At 36.9% G+C, this 24,700-nt stretch overlaps 1 protein-coding gene across 19 annotated transcripts in view; it reads left to right on the forward strand.

Annotated features, from left to right (window-relative positions):
* CFAP20DC (CFAP20 domain containing) overlaps window positions 1-24,700 on the forward strand; it is a 355,007-nt gene that overhangs the window by 158,366 nt on the left and 171,941 nt on the right. For 15 of the 19 annotated variants that reach the window (XR_008523269.1, XM_054550630.2, XM_054550631.1 and 12 more), the window contains 3 exons: window positions 8,883-9,044; window positions 22,971-23,107; window positions 23,784-23,946. Coding sequence is in view for 18 of the 19 variants with exons in the window: in XM_054550630.2 (XP_054406605.1) it covers window positions 8,883-9,044; window positions 22,971-23,107; window positions 23,784-23,946 (462 nt within the window). In the remaining variant the exon portion in view is untranslated. The remainder of the gene's footprint in view (window positions 1-8,882; window positions 9,045-22,970; window positions 23,108-23,783; window positions 23,947-24,700) is intronic. The other 4 variants (XM_054550635.1, XM_054550634.2, XM_054550636.1 and 1 more) reach the window with 1 other exon arrangement.

Below are 24,700 nucleotides of genomic sequence, written 5' to 3' on the forward strand. Positions count from 1 at the left end.
GAGGTACAAAAAAAGAGCTGGTACCATTTCTAATAAAACTATTCCAAACAATTGAAAAGGAGGGACTCCTCCCTAACTCATTCTGTGAGGCCATCATCCTGATACCAAAACCTGGCAGATATACCACAAAAAAAGAAAACTTAAGGCCAATATCCTTGATGAACATTGATGCAAAAATCTTCACAAAAATATTGGCAAACCAAATCCAGCAGCTTATCAAAAAGCTTGTCCACCGCAATCAAATTGGCTTTATCCCCAGTATGCAAGGTTAGTTTAACATACACAAATCAATAAATGTCATTCATCACATACACAGAACCAAAAACAAAAACCACATGATTATCTTAATAGATGGAGAAAAGGCCTCTGATAAAATTCAACATTCCTTTGGCCAGGCACGGTGGCTCACGCCTGTAATCCCAGCACTTTGGGAGGCCGAGACAGGCAGATCACGAGGTCAGGAGATCGAGACCATCCTGGTTAACATGGTGAAACCCCGTCTCTACTAAAAATACAAAAAAATTAGCTGGGTGTAGTGGCAGGCACCTGTAGTCCCAGCTACTCAGGAGGCTGAGGCAGGAGAATGGCGTGAACCCAGGAGGCGGAGATTGCTGTGAGCCAAGATTGCGCCACTGAACTCCAGCCTGGGCGACTGAGCAAGACTCTATGTCTCAAAAAAAAAAATTCCTTCATGTTAAAAACTCAATAAACTAGGTGTTGAAGAAACACACCTCAAAATAATAAGAACTATATATGACAAACCCACAGCCAATATCATACTGAACGGGCAAAAGCTGAAAGCATTCCCCTTGGAAACCAGCACAAAACAAGAATGCCCTCTCTCACCACTCCTATGCAACATAGTATTGGAAGTTCTGGCCGGGACAATCAGGCAAGAGAAAGAAATAAAGAGTATTCAAATAGGAAGGGAGGAAGTCAAATTACCTTTTTGCAGATGACATGATCCTATATCTAGAAAACTGCATCATCTCAACCCAAAGCTTTTTAAGCTGATAAGCAACTTCTGCAAAATCTCAGGATACAAAATCAGCGTACAAACATTGCTAGCATTCCTATACACCAACAACAGGCAAGCAGAGAGCCAAATCATGAATGAACTCCCATTCACAATTGCCACAAAAAGAATAAAATATCTAGGAATACAATTAACAAAGGAATTGAAGGACCTCTTCAAGGAGGACTACAGTCCACTCTCAGAGAAATCAGAGAGGACACAAACAAATGGAAAAACATTCCATGCTCATGGATAGGAAGAATCAATATCATGAAAATGGCCATACTGCTCAAAGTAATTTATAGATTCAGTGCTATTCCCAGTAAACTGCCATTGATGTTCTTCACAGAATTAGAAAGAAACTACTTTAAAATTCATATGGAACCAAAAAAAAACCTGTATAGCCAAGACAATCTTAAGGAAAAAGAACAAAGCTGGAGGCATCACGCTATCCAACTTCAATCTATACTACAAGTCTACAGTAACCAAAAGAGCATGGTACTGATACAAAAACAGGCACATAGACCAGTGGAAGAGAATAGAGAGCCTAGAAATAAGGCCACACATCTACAGCCATCTGATCTTCAACAAAGCTGACAAAATAAATGAGTGGGGAAAAGACTCGCTGTTCAATAAATGATGCTGGGATAACTGGTTAGCCATATGCATCAGATTGAAGCTGGACCCCTTTCTTACACCATATACAAAAATCAACTCAAGATGGATTAAAGACTTAAATGTAAAACCCAAAACTTAAAACCCTAGAAGAAAATATTCAGGACAAGACACAGGCAAAGATTTGTCCACTCAGGACGCAGGCGTGTGCAAAGATTTCATGATGAAAACACCAAAAGCAATTGCAACAAAAGCATTTCAAAATAGACAAATGGGCTCTATTAAACTAAAGAGCTTCTACACAGCAAAAGAAACTATCATCAGAGTGAACAGACAACATAGAGAATGGGAGAATATTTTTGCAACCTATCCATCTGACAAAGGTTCAATATTCAGAGTCTACAAGGAACTTAAGAAATTTACAAGAAAAAAAAACAAATAACCCCATTTGTTTTTTGAACAGACACTTCTCAAAAGAAGCCATACATGCAGCCAACAAACATGAAAAAAATCTCAGTATCACTGATCATTAGAGAAATGCAAATCAAAAGCACAATGAGATACCATCTCACACCAGTCAGAATGGCCACTATTAAAAAGTAAAAAAAAAAAAAATAGATGCTGGTGAGGTTGTGGAGAAAACGGAATGATTTTACACTGTTGATGGGCATGCAAATTAGTTCATAGTTCATCCATCATGAAAGACAGTGTGGTGATTCCTCAAAGAACTAGAGACAGAAATATCATTTGACCCTACTATGTATATACCCGAAGGACTATAAATAATTCTACTGTAAGGATACATGCACGCATATGTTCACTGCAGCACTATTCGCAATAGCAACGACATGGAACGAGATCATGTCCTTTGCGGGGACGTGGAGCTGGAAGCCATTATCCTCAGCAAACTAATGCAGGAACAGAAAAGCAAATACTACACGCTCTCATAAGTGGGAGCTGAATGATGAGAACACATGGACACATGGAGGGAGGACAACACACACTAGGGCTTGTCAGGGGTTGGGGAAAGGAGAGCATCAGGAAGTATACCTGATGGATGCTGGGCTTAATACCTGGGTGATGGGATGGTCTGTGCAGCGAACCACCTTGGCACATATTTACCTATGTAATAAACCTGCACACCCTCCACATGTATCCCTGAACTTCAAATAAAAGTTGAAAAAAATAATAATTATTTGTGATTTTATTTGTTTCATATTCTCTGCTAGGTGTAAGCTTCAAGGAGGCAAGGACAGGGTCACTCTGGCTCACCGCTAGATTCCCAGCCATTAGACATACACCAGGCACATAGTAGAGCCTCAATAAATATTTGTTGAATGACACAATGAGTAAATAAATGAAACTGGACCATGCTTTCTGTGAACTCACAATGAAGCGCTATTTAATGTTTATGTAGGGTCTATTCTATTTTCTGACTTCACCTTTATTTTAAAATTAAGCTGTATATGCTAAAAATACAATGACTTAGTAATTGGACATAGAAAAGGTGGTGATTGGTTAGTGGTGAGGTGGGGAGATGAGTGAATTTCCATTTAATGCTACAGAACATCCAGGTGCCAGGTAATAGATGGTACTAAAGCTCTTTCATAGTTTGGTTTCACAAAAATGAGACTAAAGTCCCTTTTCCTTTTGGCTTAGGATTGACTTGGCGATGCGGGCTCTTTTTTGGTTCCATATGAACTTTAAAGTAGTTTTTTCCAATTCTGTGAAGAAAGTCATTGGTAGCTTGATGGGGATGGCATTGAATCTATAGATTACTTTGGGAAGTATGGCCATTTTCACGATATTGATTCTTCCTACCCATGAGCATGGAATGTTCTTCCATTTGTTTGTATCCTCTTTTATTTCATTGAGCAGTGGTTTGTAGTTCTCCTTGAAGAGGTCTTTCACATCCCTTGTAAGTTGGATTCCTAGGTATTTTATTCTCTTTGAAGCAATTGTGAATGGGAGTTCACTCATGATTTGGCTCTCTGTCTGTTTGCAGATGACATGATTGTATATCTAGAAAACCCATTGTCTCAGCCCAAAATCTCCTTAAGCTCATAAGCAACTTCAGCAAAGTCTCAGGATACAAAATCAATGTGCAAAAATCGCAAGCATTCTTATACATCAATAACAGACAAACAGAGAGCCAAATCATGAGTGAACTCCCATTCACAATTGCTTCAAAGAGAATAAAATACCTAGGAATCCAACTTACAAGGGATGTGAAAGACCTCTTCAAGGAGAACTACAAACCACTGCTCAATGAAATAAAAGAGGATACAAACAAATGGAAGAACATTCCATGCTCATGGGTAGGAAGAATCAATATCGTGAAAATGGCCATACTTCCCAAAGTAATCTATAGATTCAATGCCATCCCCATCAAGCTACCAATGACTTTCTTCACAGAATTGGAAAAAACTACTTTAAAGTTCATATGGAACCAAAAAAGAGCCCGCATCGCCAAGTCAATCCTAAGCCAAAAGAACAAAGCTGGAGGCATCACACTACCTGACTTCAAACTATACTACAAGGCTACAGTAACCAAAACAGCATGGTACTGGTACCAAAACAGAGATATAGATCAATGGAACAGAACAGAGCCGTCAGAAATAATGCCACATATCTACAAGTATCTGATCTTTGACAAACCTGACAAAAACAAGAAATGGGGAAAGGATTCCCTATTTAATAAATGGTGCTGGGAAAACTGGCTAGCCATATGTAGAAAGCTGAAACTGGATCCCTTCCTTACACCTTATACAAAAATCAATTCAAGATGGATTAAAGACTTAAATGTTAGACCTAAAACCATAAAAACCCTAGAAGAAAACCTAGGCATTACCATTCAGGACATAGGCATGGGCAAGGACTTCATGTCTAAAACACCAAAAGCAATGGCAACAAAAGCCAAAATTGACAAATGGGATCTAATTAAACTAAAGAGCTTCTGCACAGCAAAGGAAACTACCATCAGAGTGAACAGGCAACCTACAAAATGGGAGAACATTTTCGCAACCAACTCATCTGACAAAGGGCTAATATCCAGAATCTACAATGAACTCCAACAAATTTACAAGAAAAAAACAAACAACCCCATCAAAAAGTGGGCGAAGGACATGAACAGACACTTCTCAAAAGAAGACATTTATGCAGCCAAAAAACACATGAAAAAATGCTCACCATCACTGGCCATCAGAGAAATGCAAATCAAAACCACAATGAGATACCATCTCACACCAGTTAGAATGGCAATCATTAAAAAGTCAGGAAACAACAGGTGCTGGAGAGGATGTGGAGAAATAGGAACACTTTTACACTGTTGGTGGGACTGTAAACTAGTTCAACCCTTGTGGAAGTCAGTGTGGCGATTCCTCAGGGATCTAGAACTAGAAATTCCATTCGACCCAGCCATCCCATTACTGGGTATATACCCAAAGGACTATAAATCATGCTGCTATAAAGACACATGCACACGTATGTTTATTGCCGCATTATTCACAATAGCAAAGACTTGGAACCAACCCAAATGTCCAACAATGATAGACTGGATTAAGAAAATGTGGCACATATACACCATGGAATACTATGCAGCCATAAAAAATGATGAGTTCACGTCCTTTGTAGGGACATGGATGAAACTGGAAATCATCATTCTCAGTAAACTATCGCAAGAACAAAAAACCAAACACGGCATATTCTCACTCATAGGTGGGAATTGAACAATGAGAACACATGGACACAGGAAGGGGAACATCACACTTCGGGGACTGTTGTGGGGTGGGGGGAGGGGGGAGGGATAGCATTGGGAGATATACCTAATGCTAGATGACAAGTTGGTGGGTGCAGCGCACCAGCATGGCACATGTATACATATGTAACTTACCTGCACATTGCGCACATGTACCATAAAACCTAAAGTATAATAATGATAATAATAATAATAATAATAAAAGAAAGAAAGAAAAATAATAAAATTAAAAAAAAATAATAATAAAAAATAAATAAATAAATAAATAAATAAAGTCCCTTTTCCAAGTATTCCACCATGAAGTCTCAGAGAAACCTTTAGAGCTAGTAGTTCTAGATGGGCTTAATGGTTAGTCTTTATTTTAAAATAATCAACCAATGTTTTTTAAAAAACGTTTCTCCTTTTATTGCAGGTTTTATACTACTCACAGTTTCCCTCAAAGTGGTGAAACAGTTCTAGGTGCCAAGGGAGAGTAGATATAGAGAAAGGAAAGATGTTTGATGATGCAGATTGGATTTGAGCCTTTTAATGTGAAATCTGATCTGCATGTCAACCATGTTTAAGATTCAGATTGCAGTTTTGTGATAGTCCCTGCCTTGTATCTTCCATAAAAGCTTAGGAATTTACGGTTACCAGAGATTTGCTGTCTGTCTCTTGTTAGTTGTAAATTCAAGTTTTGTGTTCATACATTTCAAATTTTTTATGCCACTGTATCCTTGTACTTGTCACACAAGCCTGGTAAGCTAAAGTTTTCATGATTCTCGTCATAGGGTTCAGAAGACAACATTTTATTTCAGGTTTTTACTGGCCTCCAGAATTCTCTTCATCTTCTAATTTAAAAAATCTTCATTTATTAATATTGGCATTGGCATGGAAATTATCTTTTTCTATCTCAAAAGAGTTTTGAAGTATATGTCAAATATATCTGAAGTTAGGTAAATATTTACTATTTTGAGAGTTCATTTGCTCAGTTACTTTACATAGATTTTCTAAATGTTGATGACAAAGAATGGATGGACAAAACATCTGAAAACTAATATTTGTAAATCTAGTGCATTTTTAATGACTAGAGCATTAGGACATTTAGAAATCATTGCATTGCTGATGAGTATTTAAGTTTTTAGTTAGATAACTGATTTTCCTTTTTTGGATTAGGACATTAGGATCTAATTAGAAAAATGTCATGGCTAGGATGCACAGAAACCTCTTCTATTTGCTTTTATAAATTGTGAGAATTGTACATAAGGAAGTTTTTTGGAGGGATGATTGGTTGAATTTTCCTGACTACATACATTCACATATATACACACAAAATTTTTCCGCTACATTCTAAAAACAGAAACTTTACTCATAAAAATCAAACATATATAGAAATTATTGTGAAGAATAAAATTAAAAACTATGCTTGAGCTAACCACCTAAAGTTAGTTTCATTTAGTATATTTCCTTTCAGTCTTTTTTGCCATTCACACTTTTTTTTCTTTTTTTTTTTTTTTTTTTTTTAAGACAGGGTCTTTCTCCATCTCCCAGGCTGAAGTGCAGTCGTGCAGTCATAGCTCACTGCAGCCTCCACCGCCCAGGCTCAAGTGATTCTCTCACCTCAGCTTCCTGGGTGGCTGGGACTATACCCAGCTAATTTTTTTTTTTTTTCAAAGAGATATGGGGTATGGCTATGTTACCCAGGCTGGTCTTGAACTTGGGCCTGAAATCCTCCCACCTCAGCCTCCCAAAGTGCTGGGATTACACGCTTGAGCCACCACACCCAACACATTCATACATTTTATAAATTTATTTTCTATGGTTGAGATAGAGTTTTTTGTATCTATTTTTTTCATTTAACTTCTTATCTCAAGCCTTTCCCATATCATGAAGACATCTTCATAAATTCAGTTTATTGTGGCTCTTTACTGTCTCATCCCATGAAACACTGTTATGTACTTAACACTCCTCAAGTGCTGGAAATTTAAGTTGTTTATTTTTCAGAAATTATAAACGCTTATTTGCATAGATCCTTGAGTTTCTAATTTTTTTAATTTTAGAATAGATTCATAAAATGAAATTACTGAGTAAAATGGTATGAACATTTTTAAGGCTTTGGTACACATAGTAAAGTCTTTCTAGGATATTAATACTAATTTATATTCCCACTTGCTACAAATGACAAGGCTTAATATATTTACTATAAAAGAGGTCATATAAGTAAATAGGAAAAATGTACTAATAGTAAAATGGCTTACAAACATGAACAGAAAATTTACTAAAAAGAAAATTACAGAAAGACATCTGCACTCTCAAGTTTATTGCAGCACTATTCATAATAGCTGAGATACAGAATCAACGTAGGTGTCCAACAACGGATGAATGAATAAAGAAAATGTGGTATACATACACCATGGAATACTGTTCAGCCATAAAAAAGAATGAAATCCTGTCATTTGCAGCAACATGTATAGAAGTGGACATTATGTTAAGTGAAATAAGCCAGGAACAGAAAGTTAAATGCCACGTGTTCTCATGTGGAAGCTTTAAAAAGTTGATCTCTTAGAAGTAAAAAGAAGTACAGAGGATACTAGATGCTGGGAATGGTAGGGGGAAGGGAGGGGTAGAGAAAGATGTATTAAAGAATACAAATGTATGGCTAGATAAGAGGAATACCACTGTAAGAGGACTATAGTTAACAATAATGTGTTATATACTTTCAAATAGATAGGAAGATATTGAGTGTACCCACCAAAAAGGAATGATAAATGTTTGAGATGATGAATATGCTCATTACCCTGATCTGTTCACCATATATTATGTGTATCTAAACATCACTATGAATATGTACAATTCCTATTTGTCAATTAAAAAACTTTTTAAGAGAAAATTAATATATCCATATAAATATATATGAATGAAATTAAAATAAAATATCATTATAAGTATAATAAGCTATTATTTTGAAAATATTAAAAGGTAAGATGTTAACAGAGGAAGCTGGGTAAAGGGTAACAAGAAACTGAACTTTTTTTTAACTTTTCTAAAAGTCTAAAATTATTTCAAATAAAAAGTTAAAAAATTAATTTACCCGTATATTGGCTGTGGGTGCTTAGGTTATTCAATATCTTTGTACTTACTGATCTCATATAAATAAGCTGATGTACTCCCAGAAATCTTAAATGGCACATACCTAACTAGTTCTCTCAAGTCACCCCTCTAGTATTGAAAAGAAAATATAGAATATTTCCAATGCATGCTCTTATTTATTGTATAGTTCTCTGAACTTGCTCCGTATAGTGTAAGCTTTATCTCATTTAATCATGTCTACCCTAGGAAGTAAGCAGTAAAATTATCATGCTCATTTCACAGATGAGAAAATCAGGGCTGAAAGGTTGAATAACTCGTACAGTCATATGCTAAAATCTTTAATTTTAATTGATTTCATTTATATAATATGTCCATTTGGCAGAAATGGCTTACATTTTGAAAATTAATGTTTGTCTTTATTTCCAGCTGTCTGTGGTGTTCCCTATTCAACAGATGAGCCTACAGATATACCACGAAGCTGTCAACTAATGACAGATGTTCCACATGTCACACAGCTGCTAAACATGACTAAACTTCGCCAAACTGAAATAAAATTTGGAGGCCATCCTCTAAGATCAGCAGAATCAGGTAGACACTCAGGCACCTAAATTATAAGTGTAATATGTCTGCATCTCCCCCATAAATTGTGACTTCCTCCAAAAAGGGCACTGTCCCTCATTCTTCTATATCCTTAGCACTTAACAGAGTACACTTGCCACATACCACGCCAGGGGCTACAAACTCAGATTACTAACAAGGCCAGGAGGATAACATAAATGAATAAAGTGGGCTGGTTGCCTGAGTATTTGACACATAGAAATATTTTCAACTTCAGCAGTGAGAGAAATGGTTATGGTATTACGGGAAACAGTAACTTAACCACTGTGCAAATAATACATTAAATTGCAGTTAACACTCAGCCCTTGTGAGGGAGTTGTAGGGAGTAGTGGGGACTGAAGCCAACTGGAAGCTCCCTCAGTCTAGAAGGGAGAGCCACAATTCAATTCTAGCCAGTGTTGCCTTTCAAAAAGGCAGGCCCAGTCTCACCAGATCTCCCATTTTTTTTCAAGAGGAGCTGGATACGTGAATGTTTATGATAAATCTCCCAATTTAAAACATTGTCTAAAATTTTTTTTAAACACTCCATGGGCCAAACAAAACATGTCAGGGCTGCCAGTGTTCTACCTCTGTGATAGACACCAGAGCTGTTGACCAAATTAATGAGTAGTACTTACAAATGAAGAAATTTAATATTGTCTAGATGAGTGGTTCTCAACTACCTATATGTTAGAATCACCTCCTTACAGGTTAGAGACATTTTTAATGTCAAAATTTTTTTTTCTGATGTCTATGCCCCAGGGATTCTGATTTAATTGGCCTAAGATGGACCACTGGATCACTTATCCCACAAAAGTCATGTGGTTCAGGTGACACTCACAAACACTGAAGTATTTGAATGAAAGGTAAAATGATGGTGGTAATCACAGGACAGGTATGGAGGAAGAAGTAGATCTTGAAAGTATCCAACCTATACTTATATAAATAAGTACTTATAATAAATAAATAGATGTGAGGTTGTTGGAAGTGTAAGATGGAGCAGAAGACTGAGCAAAGACAAAGAGACAGCAAAATGGGTAGATAAGTTTACTGAGGGATTAATAAGAGGAAGGGCCTTAGTATAAGCAGAGTGACTGTGTTGGAAGAATACGAGAGAAATGGGCTTCAGTATCCTAAAGTAGAGAAGTGATAACTTCTGTTTTAGGACGTTGAATTTAACAGCAGGATTCAAGGTGAATTTTGAAATCAAGTGATACCAGAGATTAAGGAGCACAACTAAGATGTCTTTGCAGCAATCTAGGCTTAAAATGGCAAAGGCCCAGACTCACAGTAGCTTTGAAAGTGGAAAACAATGGCCCTGAGAGCAACTACCAGGAAAACTGGCAAGACTCAGTGATTCTCAGGTAATAGATGGGGATGAGAGAGTGGTCAAAGTTTGAAGGAGGTCAAGGAGAAACAAGAGAAGGGAGATAACCATGATATGAAAATTTCAAAAGTGAACTCATTTTATTCTCTATACTTATTCCATGTTCATTTATTCTTGGGATATTTTCTATATGTCAATCTTCATCATATTGCATGTCCTAAATTGTATATTCCCAGAGAATTGGGACCTATTTGGTAATCTTTTCAGTATAAATCCTGCAGATGACTATGTATAAATAAGCGGTACATTATTTAGCCCTTTATTATGACATTTCCAAACTTACAGAAAATTCGAGAGAATGTATGATGAACAACCCCTGTGTACCTAATCACCTGCTTCCACAGTTACCAACTTTAGGTAGGACTTTTTGATAGCAATGCAGGCACACACAATGGGAATTTGTGTGCTTACTATATATACTATATTTAGACAGAGAGAGACTGTATACAATCCATGGTCATTAAAGAGCCTTGAGAAAATAAATACATAAAAGGATTAAAAAGATCTGACTACCCAGACAGCTACTGTAAACACTTTGGGTCACAATTTAATCTGAATGAAAGACGTACCACAGAATAAAATAAGAGTGTGTTCTATAACAAATGCTATATCTGTATCTAATAGGCTATGATAACTTTCAGTAACAAATGCTAAACTATAAAGCATATCAGATAATTGTTTGCCATGGTAAATGATTTTTTTTCTCTAGTTTAATGTTTTAAGAATTAATTATGTCTTTAAATGAAAGTGCAAGTCTATATCCAGATATTTTAAGTGTCTTTTTCAATTTAAAGTTGAAGGATACTTATAATGTGTGAAATTAAATGGGAATTTGGATAAATATTAATTGCATCACTAACTCAATGTTATAATTAAACACAAACTTTTCCATAGGCCATATTTGAACCCAACTCATAAAAGAGGATATTAATATATATTTTGCAATTTCCATAAAAGGGCTCTCAATGCATAATAGTGAACTTGAGTCAGATATACAGAAATGAATAATTGTCATCTAATAGCATATTTCTTCTGCTCTGTGAATCCCAATTATATTTATATTCATTTATAACCTTAGGGTTTATGATTGCACTTCTTAAGTAAATCTCATTGCACATGTATGCCAGCTAAGATTACACAAACATAAATTGCATTTTGTGGTTCTCTTTCTGTAAATACTTTTCAATTTCTGATTTTGACATTTGTGAGCTTTGAAGCTTACTATCAGTGAATATTGTAATAATATATACCCAAAGGACTATAAATCATGCTGCTATAAAGACACATGCACACGTATGTTTATTGCGGCACTATTCACAATAGCAAAGACTTGGAACCAACCCAAATGTCCAACAATGATAGACTGGATTAAGAAAATGTGGCACATATACACCATGGAATACTATGCAGCCATAAAAAATGATGAGTTCATGTCCTTTGTAGGGACATGGATGAAATTGGAAATCATCATTCTCAGTAAACTTTCGCAAGAACAAAAAACCAAACACCGCATATTCTCACTCATAGGTGGGAATTGAACAATGAGAACACATGGACACAGGAAGGGGAACATCGCACTCTGGGGACTGTTGTGGGGTGGGGGGAGGGGGGAGGGATAGCATTGGGAGATATACCTAATGCTAGATGATGAGTTAGTGGGTGCAGTGCACCAGCATGGCACATGTATACATATGTAACTAACCTGCACATTGTGCACATGTACCCTAAAACTTAAAGTATAATAATAATAATAATAATAAATAAATAAATAAATAAAAATATCAGAAAAAAATAAATAAAAAATTATTGTTCTTTGTGTAAGCCATTTGAAAGGTGTAGCTAATGAATAATGCCCAAGGACAGGCTTTTTAATCATGGAAAAGCCAAGAGATATTTCTTCATTTGGACTACTTGTTTTTGTGTCTTTCTAAAAAGTGGACTCCCCACAGTGAGATTTGAATTGCATGAGAAAATGTGTTCTCTTTAATTAACTATGGACTACTCATGTAAATTGTGATATTTTATTATGAATGCACATATTGAGAGATCCCAGTGAAACCTCTGGAGAAAGAAATAGCTGTTTTCTGTGGGTGCTTTCTAGTGTTTTCACACAAGCTGAAAAGGAAACCTTAAAACTTCTAACTGTTTTGGAGTGCATTTTGTTGAATAGCATATAACTTGATCAAGAGCTTTTAATGAAACTAATAAAATAATTGTGTTTCCAAAAACCACGCATTCACACTCTTCACTTTGTCAATTCCCAGTGCACATTAACCAATAACTATTGTAGAAGACTATGGAATCTGATGATCTTATTTTCATTAATGGGACCCCAGTTTAAATGAACCAGAGAATCAGATCTGGTTATGGAAGTTGAGCATTCAGCTACTAGTGACAAGATGCAGTGGTCCACTAAGCACAAATCAAAACTAGTAACTTACTTAAAAATTACAAGGCAGTCTTCCCAAGTGCCCTCCTGTCCACAGCAGCCATCTTATTGGATTTTTACTCCTTTTTAAATGAGAAGAGACTGACATCCCTAGCTCCTAGCACAATTGCAAATGGGTGAATTAATGCATCGAGCAAAAAAACATGAAATAATCATCTATTTTTGGCAATGGTGAAATCCTTACTAAAAATTCTTCTTTTGGTTCCACAATATGAAAGCAAGATTCAAATTTTTTAAAAACTACTGTGAAGTAGGAGAACTTAAAAGGAGAAGGAGTTAGATTCTGACTTCAAAATAAATCAAGACACTCTTTAATTTCTTCTTTTCTAAACTCAGACTTTTTCTTAGCCTTGTCTTAGGATTGTTGGTTAAAGATATCTCACAATCTTTAGTTCCAATGTGTGATAATTCAAAATAAACTCAGTCATCTCTTAGGTTTGAATCGTATATCCTCTTTCCCTATCTTTAATAAAAGTGAAACATAACTAGTCACATTCTTTTGTCAAAAAAATTTTAAGTGTGAAATAATATCCGTTGAATATGGATCTTATTGATCAATATCTGTGAAATCTGTTACAACAAAGATGACACAAACCATTTATGGAGTGAATTTTAATTTTTCTGTAAAATTTCTGCCAAATATTGAAAAAACTTTAATAATATAAAACATAATATTAAATATTAAATTCATTTAATCAGTTTGACAATTCTGTTACTTTTGCAGGATTGATTCATACCTATTTTTACACTTCTCCTTTAGATATTTATGACTACATTGCTTGTAATAACAAAAATCCAGAGACAAACTACTTGTGTACAGTAGGGAATTGACTCAATAACCACACAATAAGATATCATGCAGCTATACAAAGAATGACCTGCTCTGCCTGTGATGGCCTGGAAAGGTCTCAAAGCTGTGTCAGTCAGTGAAAAATAGAAACCAAGAATGTTGTTTCAGTATGATCTCATTGATAGAAATAAAAAAGATAGTTACCTACATATGATATATGCATAAAATTTTTAAGGAAACACAGGAAACTTGATAATTACCTTTGAGAACAGGGACTAGTGGAGGCAGGGGCAGTGAGAAAAGACTTTTACTTCTAGTATCATATCCTTCTCTATTACAGAATTTTAATTTTCCAACTATATTCATGATTGATGTCAATGATTGTATGATGTCAGAGTAATTATGGGACATTTCTAGTTTCTTCTTTATACTCTTCTGTATTTTGAAAAATTCTAAGACTTGCTATAAAATTAAAATATATTTTTCTGTTTAACATTAATATTTTTAATTAAAATATATAAAAAGAAGGAAATCCAGAATTATTAACAAAGAAAGTCTATGTATAGTTAAATATTAAACAACTTTTTAGTTTATGGTTTAATAGGGAAATATATAATATATGGTTATCTACACTATATGAGTATGAATTTTGAGATATTTTAGTTGAACTGTGAATTTTCAGATACTTTTTCACTACTGGTGAATTCGGGGCTCTAATAATCAATGCCCTCCACCAACCCCCAAGACTCTCTTTCTGTCACATCACCCAGTTTTTACTTTCAGCACAGCATTTATCACTACCTGATATTTTCTTATTTACTTGATTGCTTGCCTGTTGCTGTCTCCCCCACTAAAATGTAAGCCTGAGAACTGCAGGGTCCTATTTATTATTGTATTCCTAGCACCTAACTCAATGCTTAGTACTTACCAGAAGCTCAGTAAATATTTGTTGATTGAGTGATTAAATGAATGAATGATATAATAGCCAAATAATTTGAGCAGATTAGGGTATTTAGCAATAAATCATCATCATTATCATCAGAACTACAATTTAGTAGTTGTTATCGTGTTCTAAGCACTGAACCCTTTACATAGTTTATACATTTAATCCTCTCTCACACCCTTTTATGTAGACACCATCATAATCACCCTTTTTATGATTGACACATAATAATTGTACATATTTATGGGATACAACATGATATTTCAATGCATGTACACACTGTGTAATGATCAAATCAGAGAAGTTAACATATCCATCATCTTAAGCATTTATTGTTTCTTGCTGATGAGAACATTTGAAACCTTTCTTCTAGCTGTTTTGAAATATACAATAGATTATTGTTAACTCTACTCAATAATCACTATTTTGTAGATGAGGGAACTGAGGCTTGCAGAGATCAAATAGTGAGCATTGGGCCTAGGATCTGACCAGGCAGGCTGGTTTCAGAGGTGCATTCTTTTTTTTTTTTTTTTTTTTTTTCAGAGACAGAGTCTCGCTCTGTTGCCCAGGCTGGAGTGCAGTGGCACAATCTCGGCTCGCTGCAAGCTCCACCTCCTGGGTTCACGCCATTCTCCCGCCTCAGCCTCCCGAGTAGCTGGGACTACAGGTGCCCACCACCACACCTGGCTAATTTTTTGTATTTTTAGTAGAGACGGAGTTTCACCATTCACAGGATGGTCTCGATCTCCTGACCTTGTGATCCGCCCCCCTCGGCCTCCCAAAGTGATGGGATTACAGGTGTGAGCCACCGCGCCCAGCACAGAGGTGCATTCTTAACTACTGACTCCCTTTAAGCAATTTCTCATGACCGTAATAGTTTTAAGCATCATCTTCCTGGGAAGCTTTCTTCTCTTCTTCTCTTGCCTTATTTCCAAGCCCAAATGATGGAAATTATCTGCCACGGCTTGTAAATAAGCTGTGCTAGTGATTCAAAATGGAAAGTTTTCTTGAAATGATAAACTTGTTTCCCTAAAAAAAGTTTCTTTGCTCATTAAGAGTAAAGAAAACAAGTAGGCTAATTCTGACTTTTTAATAAATTAAGAGTTTATGAAGAAAAGCAATATCCTGTGCTTTATTACTTTTTATCTTGTGTAAATATCCTAACTTTACCCACAAAATGATATTTATACATTGTCTAAGGTCCTACTCCAGTTCAGAGGAGAAAGAGATCTAATTTTAGTTTTTAATATTATTTTATTGCCTTTTAAAAAGTGTCTTAAACTTTTTATTAATGAGGTAAGGCTAAGTTCTGGTTTTAATTATTTGCAAAAGTTGAAGACATTTTAATTGCCTAGGGCCCTTCCTGCTTTAGTCATTTGCCTATTTGCTTTTCTTTCATTGTGCTTTCTGTGTTTACAGACTGACAGTCCTCCAACAGGTCTAAGAAAGTTTTTAATTAAAATATTTTGCATTGGGCATGCACTCTCAAATTAGCCACAGTTCCCCTACATTCTGCATGTGCCTGCTTGCCATGTATGTGTTACCTGCCTGGCACTGAAGCCACTTCAGTTTGCCCTGCTCCCTTTTCCATGCCCTCCCCAGTCCCCACAGCCCTATTTTTTTCCATCTGAAAGTGGATATTATGGTATTATGTTCTGTGTTGGATTCCTCATAAACCCCATTAGTCCTCATCACATGCACTTAATTATCATATTCGTGCAGTTTCGATACTTATCTATACAATCATTAATAAACCCAGTTTTTCAGGTAGCAAAACAAAAATTTTTAGTTAAATAGCTTTACAAAATTGCATAGAAAATAAGTGGAAGAATTGGAAAATATGGGAAGAACCTGCTTCAATGCCCTCTTGATCCACAGAGGGCATCATCATATGTAATTTAAAACACACACACACACACACAAAGAGGCATTGGGATGCTTGGCTTCTGAGCCCCCACTCGGAGCATGGACAGATCTCTAAACATTGCGAGCCTCAGATTCTTCTGTAGACATGAAATCATAACACCACACAGGTGATTGGAAATTGCAGAGAGATTGAGCATGTATCCTGATATCCATCATCCTTTAAGTCTCAAGTTGAACATTATTTCTCTGACCCCAAAGACTAGATATGAAGCTCCTGTTAAACACACTTAGAACCTTTCGGACTGTTCCTTCATAGCTCTTATCACAGCTATAATCATGTAGTTATTTATAAATTACTTGCTTTAACATCTGTCTGCCCTGTTAGACTGTGAGCTCTTTGAAGGAGGTGGCAGTGTCCACCTTACTCCCTGTCTTACACAGTACTAGGGCAATACATGCCCGACTAAATGCCTGGTCACTGCTCAAAGTGTGGATGAAGGAAGGAATAAATGACTGTGAACAGACTTACTAAACTGTTAAATACTATTCACTATGGAAGGTGTTAATAGCATATTTACTAGGTATTAATAACATTACTCCCTACTGGGCACAGTGTTTAACATGTTACATGCATTGTTTCATGTGCTCTAACAAAAATGCCATTACTTCAGTACTATGATTGTCCCAATCTTACGGATGAAGAGGTGAGGCTTAGAAAGGTTAAGTACCTTTTCTAAAATAATACTGCTGTACAAGCTCAGCCTTTTTTGTATTTGTTACATTCTTACTAACAATGCACATATACTACAATGAAAAGTAATCCAATTCAAAGTCTGGACTTTTGGTACCAGCTTTAATTCTAATTTGATTGTTAGATAATAGATGTAAGTCTTGAGCATGACCCCCCAGTGATTAGATATGAAAATTCAGCAGATTTTTCTGGGTAAGCTTTGAAAACTGTGCAAATTTAAATGACTATAATAATTAGAACATTGTATCTTGAGACAAAAATGAATGTTTATTTTTCTAAAAGACAATTAGAGAGTAGACCCTCAGGTTTTACAATCTAACTACAAAGGCATGTACCCCTCAGTAAAATAGGAAAATAATTAGTGGTAACATCTCTGACCTACACCAAGTTCATTTTCCACAAACTCAAGGAAATGAAACGCCTAGAGCATGACTTTAATCTAATCTTGATTTTTAACCTTATATTATGCATATTGATATCAGCTCTTAAAAGAGCTCCTTTTAGAATTCAAAAGCACTCATTTCTGCTTGTAGTTTTATTAAGATTTTTCTCATTATGGAAACTTTGTCTCTTCTACTTTTTTATTTTAGAAACCAAAGTTCTAAATTAAACTTTCTTAGTAGGTGTTAATTAGGACCCAATTATGGTAGATGCATAGCACAATACATGTTTATAGAGATAATTGTGACAATTAATATGATTATACACAGATTTATTAAAGTGAAGCAGGATTTAAGAATTGGTGTGTTCATTATAATGACAAGTTTGAGGAGGTCTTTTAAAGAGACACTAAATAGTTGAATATTGGTATACTTTGCTTTGTGAAAAATAAAGTGTACCAAATGTGCAAAATTTTTAAAAATAAACATTAATTTAAATATACTGTGGTAGATTACTCTTTAAAGAAATTCTGTAGTAGATAGGATTATGAAATATAGAATGTCTGTTTTCTGTGATTTGGAGATGATAGCATATTAGGTGTGGGTGTATCTTTAATAGACACTGGGTGTCCACTACTAAGCAAGAGATTCCTCTGAGAAATTTGAAGTATTTAGTTTTAATTTTGTTAATAACTATGAACTGGTTAATATGTTCATTTTGTCAAATTTTAGTTGGAACTGTGTCAGTATGATTTCTAAAATACTCCCTCCCCACAAAAGTTCTTTTTAATTTTTAATTTTCCATAATTTGGTGAGATTTATCCATTGTCTACAATAGGCTAAGCTGGGCTCAGCTGATGGAGGTACCTACCATGCCAAATTAATGGTCTTTCTACAAAAGAACTTACATCGATTGAGGGGAAACTTCCTTATAGAGAAAGAATATGAAAAAACATCAGGAAATTGTTCTTGTAAAATATTTGAACAGAAAAATGGCCCTTAGCTGAACATTGAGCTCCCAGGATTGGAAGAGGGAAGAAAGGCCACGTGCCGGTACAAAACTCCCTCCCAGGCCCACACCATGTCCCACAGAGCCCTTCATTACTCTCTGCACCCATTTCTCTCTGAAAAAATCAACATTTGAGAACCAAATGAATAGTCTAGAATTTGTTCTACTTAGTCACAAAAGTCACAAATATTGACTATAATAGATTTTTCCAATTGCTCTGGAATGTGAGTGTCATTTCTTCTTATTGTCAATCTTGAGAGACTGTTTTGTTGACTCCAGTTGAATATAAATAGCTGGTAAAAAAAAAATACATATGTACACATAACCAAGTCTATTTGGTGACACTAGGAAATTTCATGTGTAATCCAAATAGCATCTGACTGCAGTGCCATAGCACTGCTACTGTTGAGAACGTCATCATTTATAAGAACATCAACGTTTTGTTCATTGTTATCCCTTCTCTGTCATCCCTCACATCCTGGAGTTGCCCAGACCTGCCTAGTCTTCCTTTTTGATTCACACATAAAACTCCCAGGTAGATTTCTCTTAAAATGAACTTCAAACCATAGTTAGACGTATTTGAGTCATTTAATCCAACTTCCCTTCTGACTCATTTCATTTAATGAATCATCCATTTTGCTCAGCAAGGAACTATTATGTGCCTATTCTGTGTCAAGCACTGGGCTAGGTGCTGGCAGTTCAGGGTGACAGAAGCAGGCCACTGAGTTTATATCTACTAAAGCACACATTAATTAGAGAATCCCATGGACACGTGTAAAAGTTCAATTCTGACAAGTTCTATGAGGGAAAATTTATGGAAGACCCTATATTGGAGGAACTTACCCTAATCAGAAAGGTCTGCAAAGACTTGTCTGAGGAAATGATATGTGAGCTGAGGCATAAAGGCCAGGAGGGAAAGGAAAAGCCTTCTTGCCATGAACAGTATACACAAACACTCTGGTAGGCAGGAAGAACTGAGAAGGCCCGTCTACCGAGAGGGCAGAAAATGAGAAGTGTAAGATACTCAGACATGTCAGAACATGCAGGGTTTTGCGGGCAATGTTAAGAGCCTTCGTCTTACTCCTGAGAGCAGCAGGGAAGCCATTGAAGAACTTTAAGTGAAGGAAAGGAAATGACTCAAGTAGATTTATGTTTGTATAAAACCTCTCTGGCTGCATTTTGGAGGAGGGATGGCATGGGGCACCAGCGTGGACACAGTAAGTCACGTGAGAGGCTCTGTCATCATCCAGGAGGAGGAGGATGGTTTGCTTGGATGTCAATGCTGGTGGAGGAGATGGAAGGAAGCAGACATGGATTGGATATGGAGAGATCAGGGGAAGGTGTCAAGCATGACACCTAGATTCTGACTTTCAAACCGGATAGATTGTGGTACCCTTCATTAGACCAGGTTTCCAGTTTGAAGTGCCTTTCAGACACTGAGGAGGAGCTCGTAAAGAGGCTACTGGATATAAGGAGTGGAGCTCAGAAGAGAGGACAAGGCTAAGAGATATAAACTAGGGAGTCACCTGATGTCTGAATCTGCCTTACGGCATCCAGAATAGCTATCCAGACTTCTGCTTGAATGCCTGCCTGACAGCATCCAGAATAGCTATCCAGGCTTCTGCTTCAACACCTGCCTGACAACATCTAGAACAGCTATCCAGACTTCTGCTTGAACACCTGCCTGACAGCATCCAGCACAGCTATCCAGACTTCTGCTTGAGCACCTGCCTGACAGCATCTAGTATAGCTATCCAGACTTCTGCTTGAATACCTGCCTTACAACATCCACGATAGCTATCCAGACTTCTGCTTGAGCACCTGCCTTATACCATCCAGCTTAGCTGATGCAGACTTCTGCTTGAACACCTGCCTGACAGCATCCAGCATAGCTGATCCAGACTTCTGCTTGAGCACCCGCCTTACAGCATCCAGAATGGCTATCCAGACTTCTGCTTGAGCACCTGCCTTACAGCATCCAGCACAGCTATCCAGACTTCTGCTTGAGCGCCTGCCTTACAGCATCCAGAATAGCTATCCAGACTTCTGCTTGAGGACCTGCCTGACAGCATCCAGAATAGCTATCCGGAATTCTGCTTGAACAGCTGCCTTACAGCATCCAGCATAGCTATCCAGACTTCTGCTTGAGCACCTGCCTTACAGCATCCAGCATAGCTATCCAGACTTCTGCTCAAATGCCTTCAAAATGACAAAAAATTTATCACCTCAACAACCAGACATATTTAGAGAAAGATAACCCTTGTGTTGGACTAAAAGCTTCCTGAAGTAAATTCTTCTCATTAGTTCTGATTCTGCCCTTTAGACAAATGGAATTTCTCTCCTACCTAATAGGGCTTCCAGTATTTCAAGAAAAATGACATGGTTTATACCTCCTCACCACTTCAACATCTACCTCATGTCTCTTGTTCAGCAAAAATTCTTTCAGTTCACTTCAGCAATCTAGCCCCTGCCTATATCTTCAGATTTATCTATTACAAACTCAAAAACAGACCCAAAACACACCCATACATACACACACTACTTCCACTCAGACCTAAATATCTAGATCTTGCTGAGTATGGTGTATTTTCACAAACCCGTGTGTCTTTTTTTATAAGACTGATGCATAGGAGTGGTTTTTAATCCCCCTACATGTAAAATTTTAGCTCTACAGCAGAGGCCCATGAGACCAACTAGCTAGCTAGAGGAATTTTTGCAGGGAGTAGGTCAGACAGGAAGTGGCCAGTAGCTTATATATGTCCAGGACTGGTGGGCAAATGTGGACTTACTTGGGACCGTCATTGTAATGTTTAAGTTGGTCCTGTCTTACAGGTGGGTCACAGCAGAAGGCTTTCTAGGTAATGGGCAGTGTTTTGAGTTAAAGGCTATCACCCTTACCTGCCCTGTTAGTCAGAGGAGGCTAATTGCAGTCACAAAGAACCCCTCAGTTGTAGTCCAATCAGGAGTTCCTTGGGAAGCTTTTTATGTCGTCATTCAGGTACCTGCATCTAGTGGCTTCCCTGGAGCCCTTAAAGTCCTCCACAAGATCTTCTGCATCTAGTCAGGAGGCAAGGGAATAGAGAGCATGGGGGATTCTGCTGGGAGTTTTGGGAGCCAGGAAATGGCTGAAACTTCTCACAGTTCATTAGCCAGAATTCAGTCCCATGGGGCCGGGTGCAGTGGCTCACACCCATAATCCCAACACTTTGGGAAGCTGAGACAGGTGGATCACTTGAGGTCAGGAGTTCGAGACCAGCCTGGCCAACAGGGTGAAACCCCATCCTACTAAAAATACAAAAATTAGCTGGGCATGGTGGCGTGTACCTGTAGTCCCAGCTACTCAGGGGGCTAAGGCATGAGAATCGCTTGAACCCAGGAGGCGGCGGTTGCAGTGAACCAAGAACATGCCACTGCACTCCAGCCTGTGTGACAGAGCAAGACTCTGTCTCAAAAAAAAAAAAAAGAAAAATTGGAATTCACTCATGCGGCCCATATAACTGCAGGGTATGCTCAGAAATGTAATTTAGCTGTGTGTGCAGAAGGGAAGGCAGCAGGATTTGGTGAGCACACCTGCCCTATCCTGAAGGTGACACTGTTTTGCTCTCTTTCTCCCTAAAACCTTCAGGGATTCCTTGTTGCCTACCAAATTTAGAATAGGCTCTTCACATTTTAAGGCTCTTTTCAGTATGACCCTCGCCTCTCCTTCCAGCTAAACCAGCCACTTCCTGACTCCCAGGTACACCCTGCCCTTCCCTTCTTCCATGCCTTCTGCCTAGGGCATCCTACATCTCTTATTCTTGAAATTGTATCCGTCATTCAGGGTCCATGAAGGGGTCACTTGTTCTTCATTGCCACTGGTCTGCCTTACATTGGTGACCTGTTTACTGGTCTTATCCGCCTCTCCATTCTCCATTTTATGTCACTGACAGCCTCTAGGAAATGCCTGAGAGAGTACTCAGTTAAATATTTGTTAGGTTGAGTTGAATAATTATATTTAAATTATTTCCTTAAAGAGAAAATAAGATGTATTTTTTAGTAGCTTTTCCTTTTTTTCTTTTTTTTTTTAAAGAAAAACTTTGTGGTGGTGGTTCTCAAATGATGGTGAGTATAAAAATTACTTGGGGGAACTTATTAAAAGTACTGTGATACTGCCAAGATTCTAATTCTATACATCTTGTATCTCTGATGTTGGGCCCTAGTATCTGTGTTTTTAATACATGCTGAGCGAGGAGGGGGTATTTGGATCCTATGGCACCTGGACTGGATTTTCAGAAAGATTGCAATGTGATGTTTGTCATTACACCCATTAATGGACTGTTATTACCTTCCTTTAACAAAACAGATCAGTTAATTAACAGAGGAACAAGTAGTACACGGAACAGTAAAAATCAAGATGTTTGTCATATCGCATTTGGATCCAAAGTTCTTGGGCCGCCTCCACTCTCTGGCAGAAGGAATAACATGAGGATATCCAGCGAGGTAGGAGCAAGGTTTGGAGAGCTTATCTAAGCACGAGTGACCTGGTAAGGGAAGAGTGTCTTCCCCTTGTAGAGGGAGGGAGGGAGAGACAGACAGACAGACAGACACTACATGCCAAAAGCAGAAGGCTTGAATAAATCTGGAACAGAAATTCTGGATTTTAAAAGACTTCAAAAGTGTTTCCTTTTTGTCATATCAACATAATTAACATTTTCGAGTATTCTTTTCATTAAATATGTTCACAAAATTTAAAGGCAAATATAAGTGAGCACATTTTGCCGTCTCTTTCAGAGGAGTTGGATCATAACCAGACACCTTAGGATGAACAGATTCTCAAATGTTAGGTTTTTTATTTTTAATTTCCTCCGAATTTCTGACATACGCAGTGATTTTTAATTCGGCTTCTACCTACTGAAGATGGAGTGTAGCAAATAAGCACATTTTAATTTATGTGTCTAGGAGACTTGCATGTCTTCTATTTTATCTCATTATTTTTCTCCTTCCATTTCTAATTTCCTATAATAATTTCCCTTTTCTTCACATCTTAACCTCTTTTCCTCTAGTTTTTTTCTCACTCTTCATTGGTCCAAATATTATGTTTTCTATATAGCTTCTACAGAAAATAAATGTAGTTGCTATATTTTAAAATGTACAGATTAATTCCTTATCTTTACAGACAGTGAGATCCGTTGGGTCCAAAAATAACCGATCATGCCAGCCGTCCACTGTGGAGAAGTGTGTTAATGGTACAGAAATGTCAGCCTTGCTGATACCTGAGTCTGAGGAGCAAGGAAATAAAGAAAATATTCACCAAATAAAGCAGACTGTACCTATTCATGGTAAGAAAGAATCATGCATAAAGATTGATAGCTAGTGAAAATAGTGAGAAATGTTCTTGTTAAGATAAATCAGCAGTTATATTCAAGTCTAGATCTTAAGTCTAGAGAATTGTCATTTGATAATGAAAAGGGTGGTTGATTTTGAAATATATTTGAAATTCTTATATTAGCTTCTGAAATCTATCATTCTGTTTTCTCCATTATTTCAAATTGCTATAATACCCTGTGTTTTATTTTATGACAACTGATGCAGAAATAAAATAGCATTCCATTATCACTGTATTTTGGAAATGCCATGTGCCTTTTAAGTGTTCTTAGCTTAATATTATCTTTTAATTAATCTCTTCCATTTGTAAGGTACTCTTTCTTTTCTCTCACTGATAAAACAACAAAAAATAAACCCTGTAAGTGAAAAAGGAGTTTTGTTCCATTTTACAGATAGAGATTTAAAGTCAAGCAAAGAGGTAAAGTGATTTGCAGTTTGTAACCTTTAGAAATAATTTAGACCAGAACCCAAGACTTAGAATTCCCTGTCACTTTTTCTACCCTTACTGATCTGACTTTACTGAGAGTTGAAAAGGGAGGACATTTAAGTTCATTTTATATTATTTACAAATTAATGATCACTGTCACAGATTTCCCTCGTGGAGTATGAAACTGAAATAAGGAAATGGATAAACAGAAATCCAGTCCTAGCTGCCTGTCAGTGAGGCCTTGATCAAGTTTCTTAAACGCTGTGAACCTTAGTTTTCTC

This window comes from Pongo abelii, chromosome 2 (genome assembly GCF_028885655.2).
Source record: "Pongo abelii isolate AG06213 chromosome 2, NHGRI_mPonAbe1-v2.0_pri, whole genome shotgun sequence".
Taxonomy (NCBI): Eukaryota; Metazoa; Chordata; class Mammalia; order Primates; family Hominidae; genus Pongo; species Pongo abelii.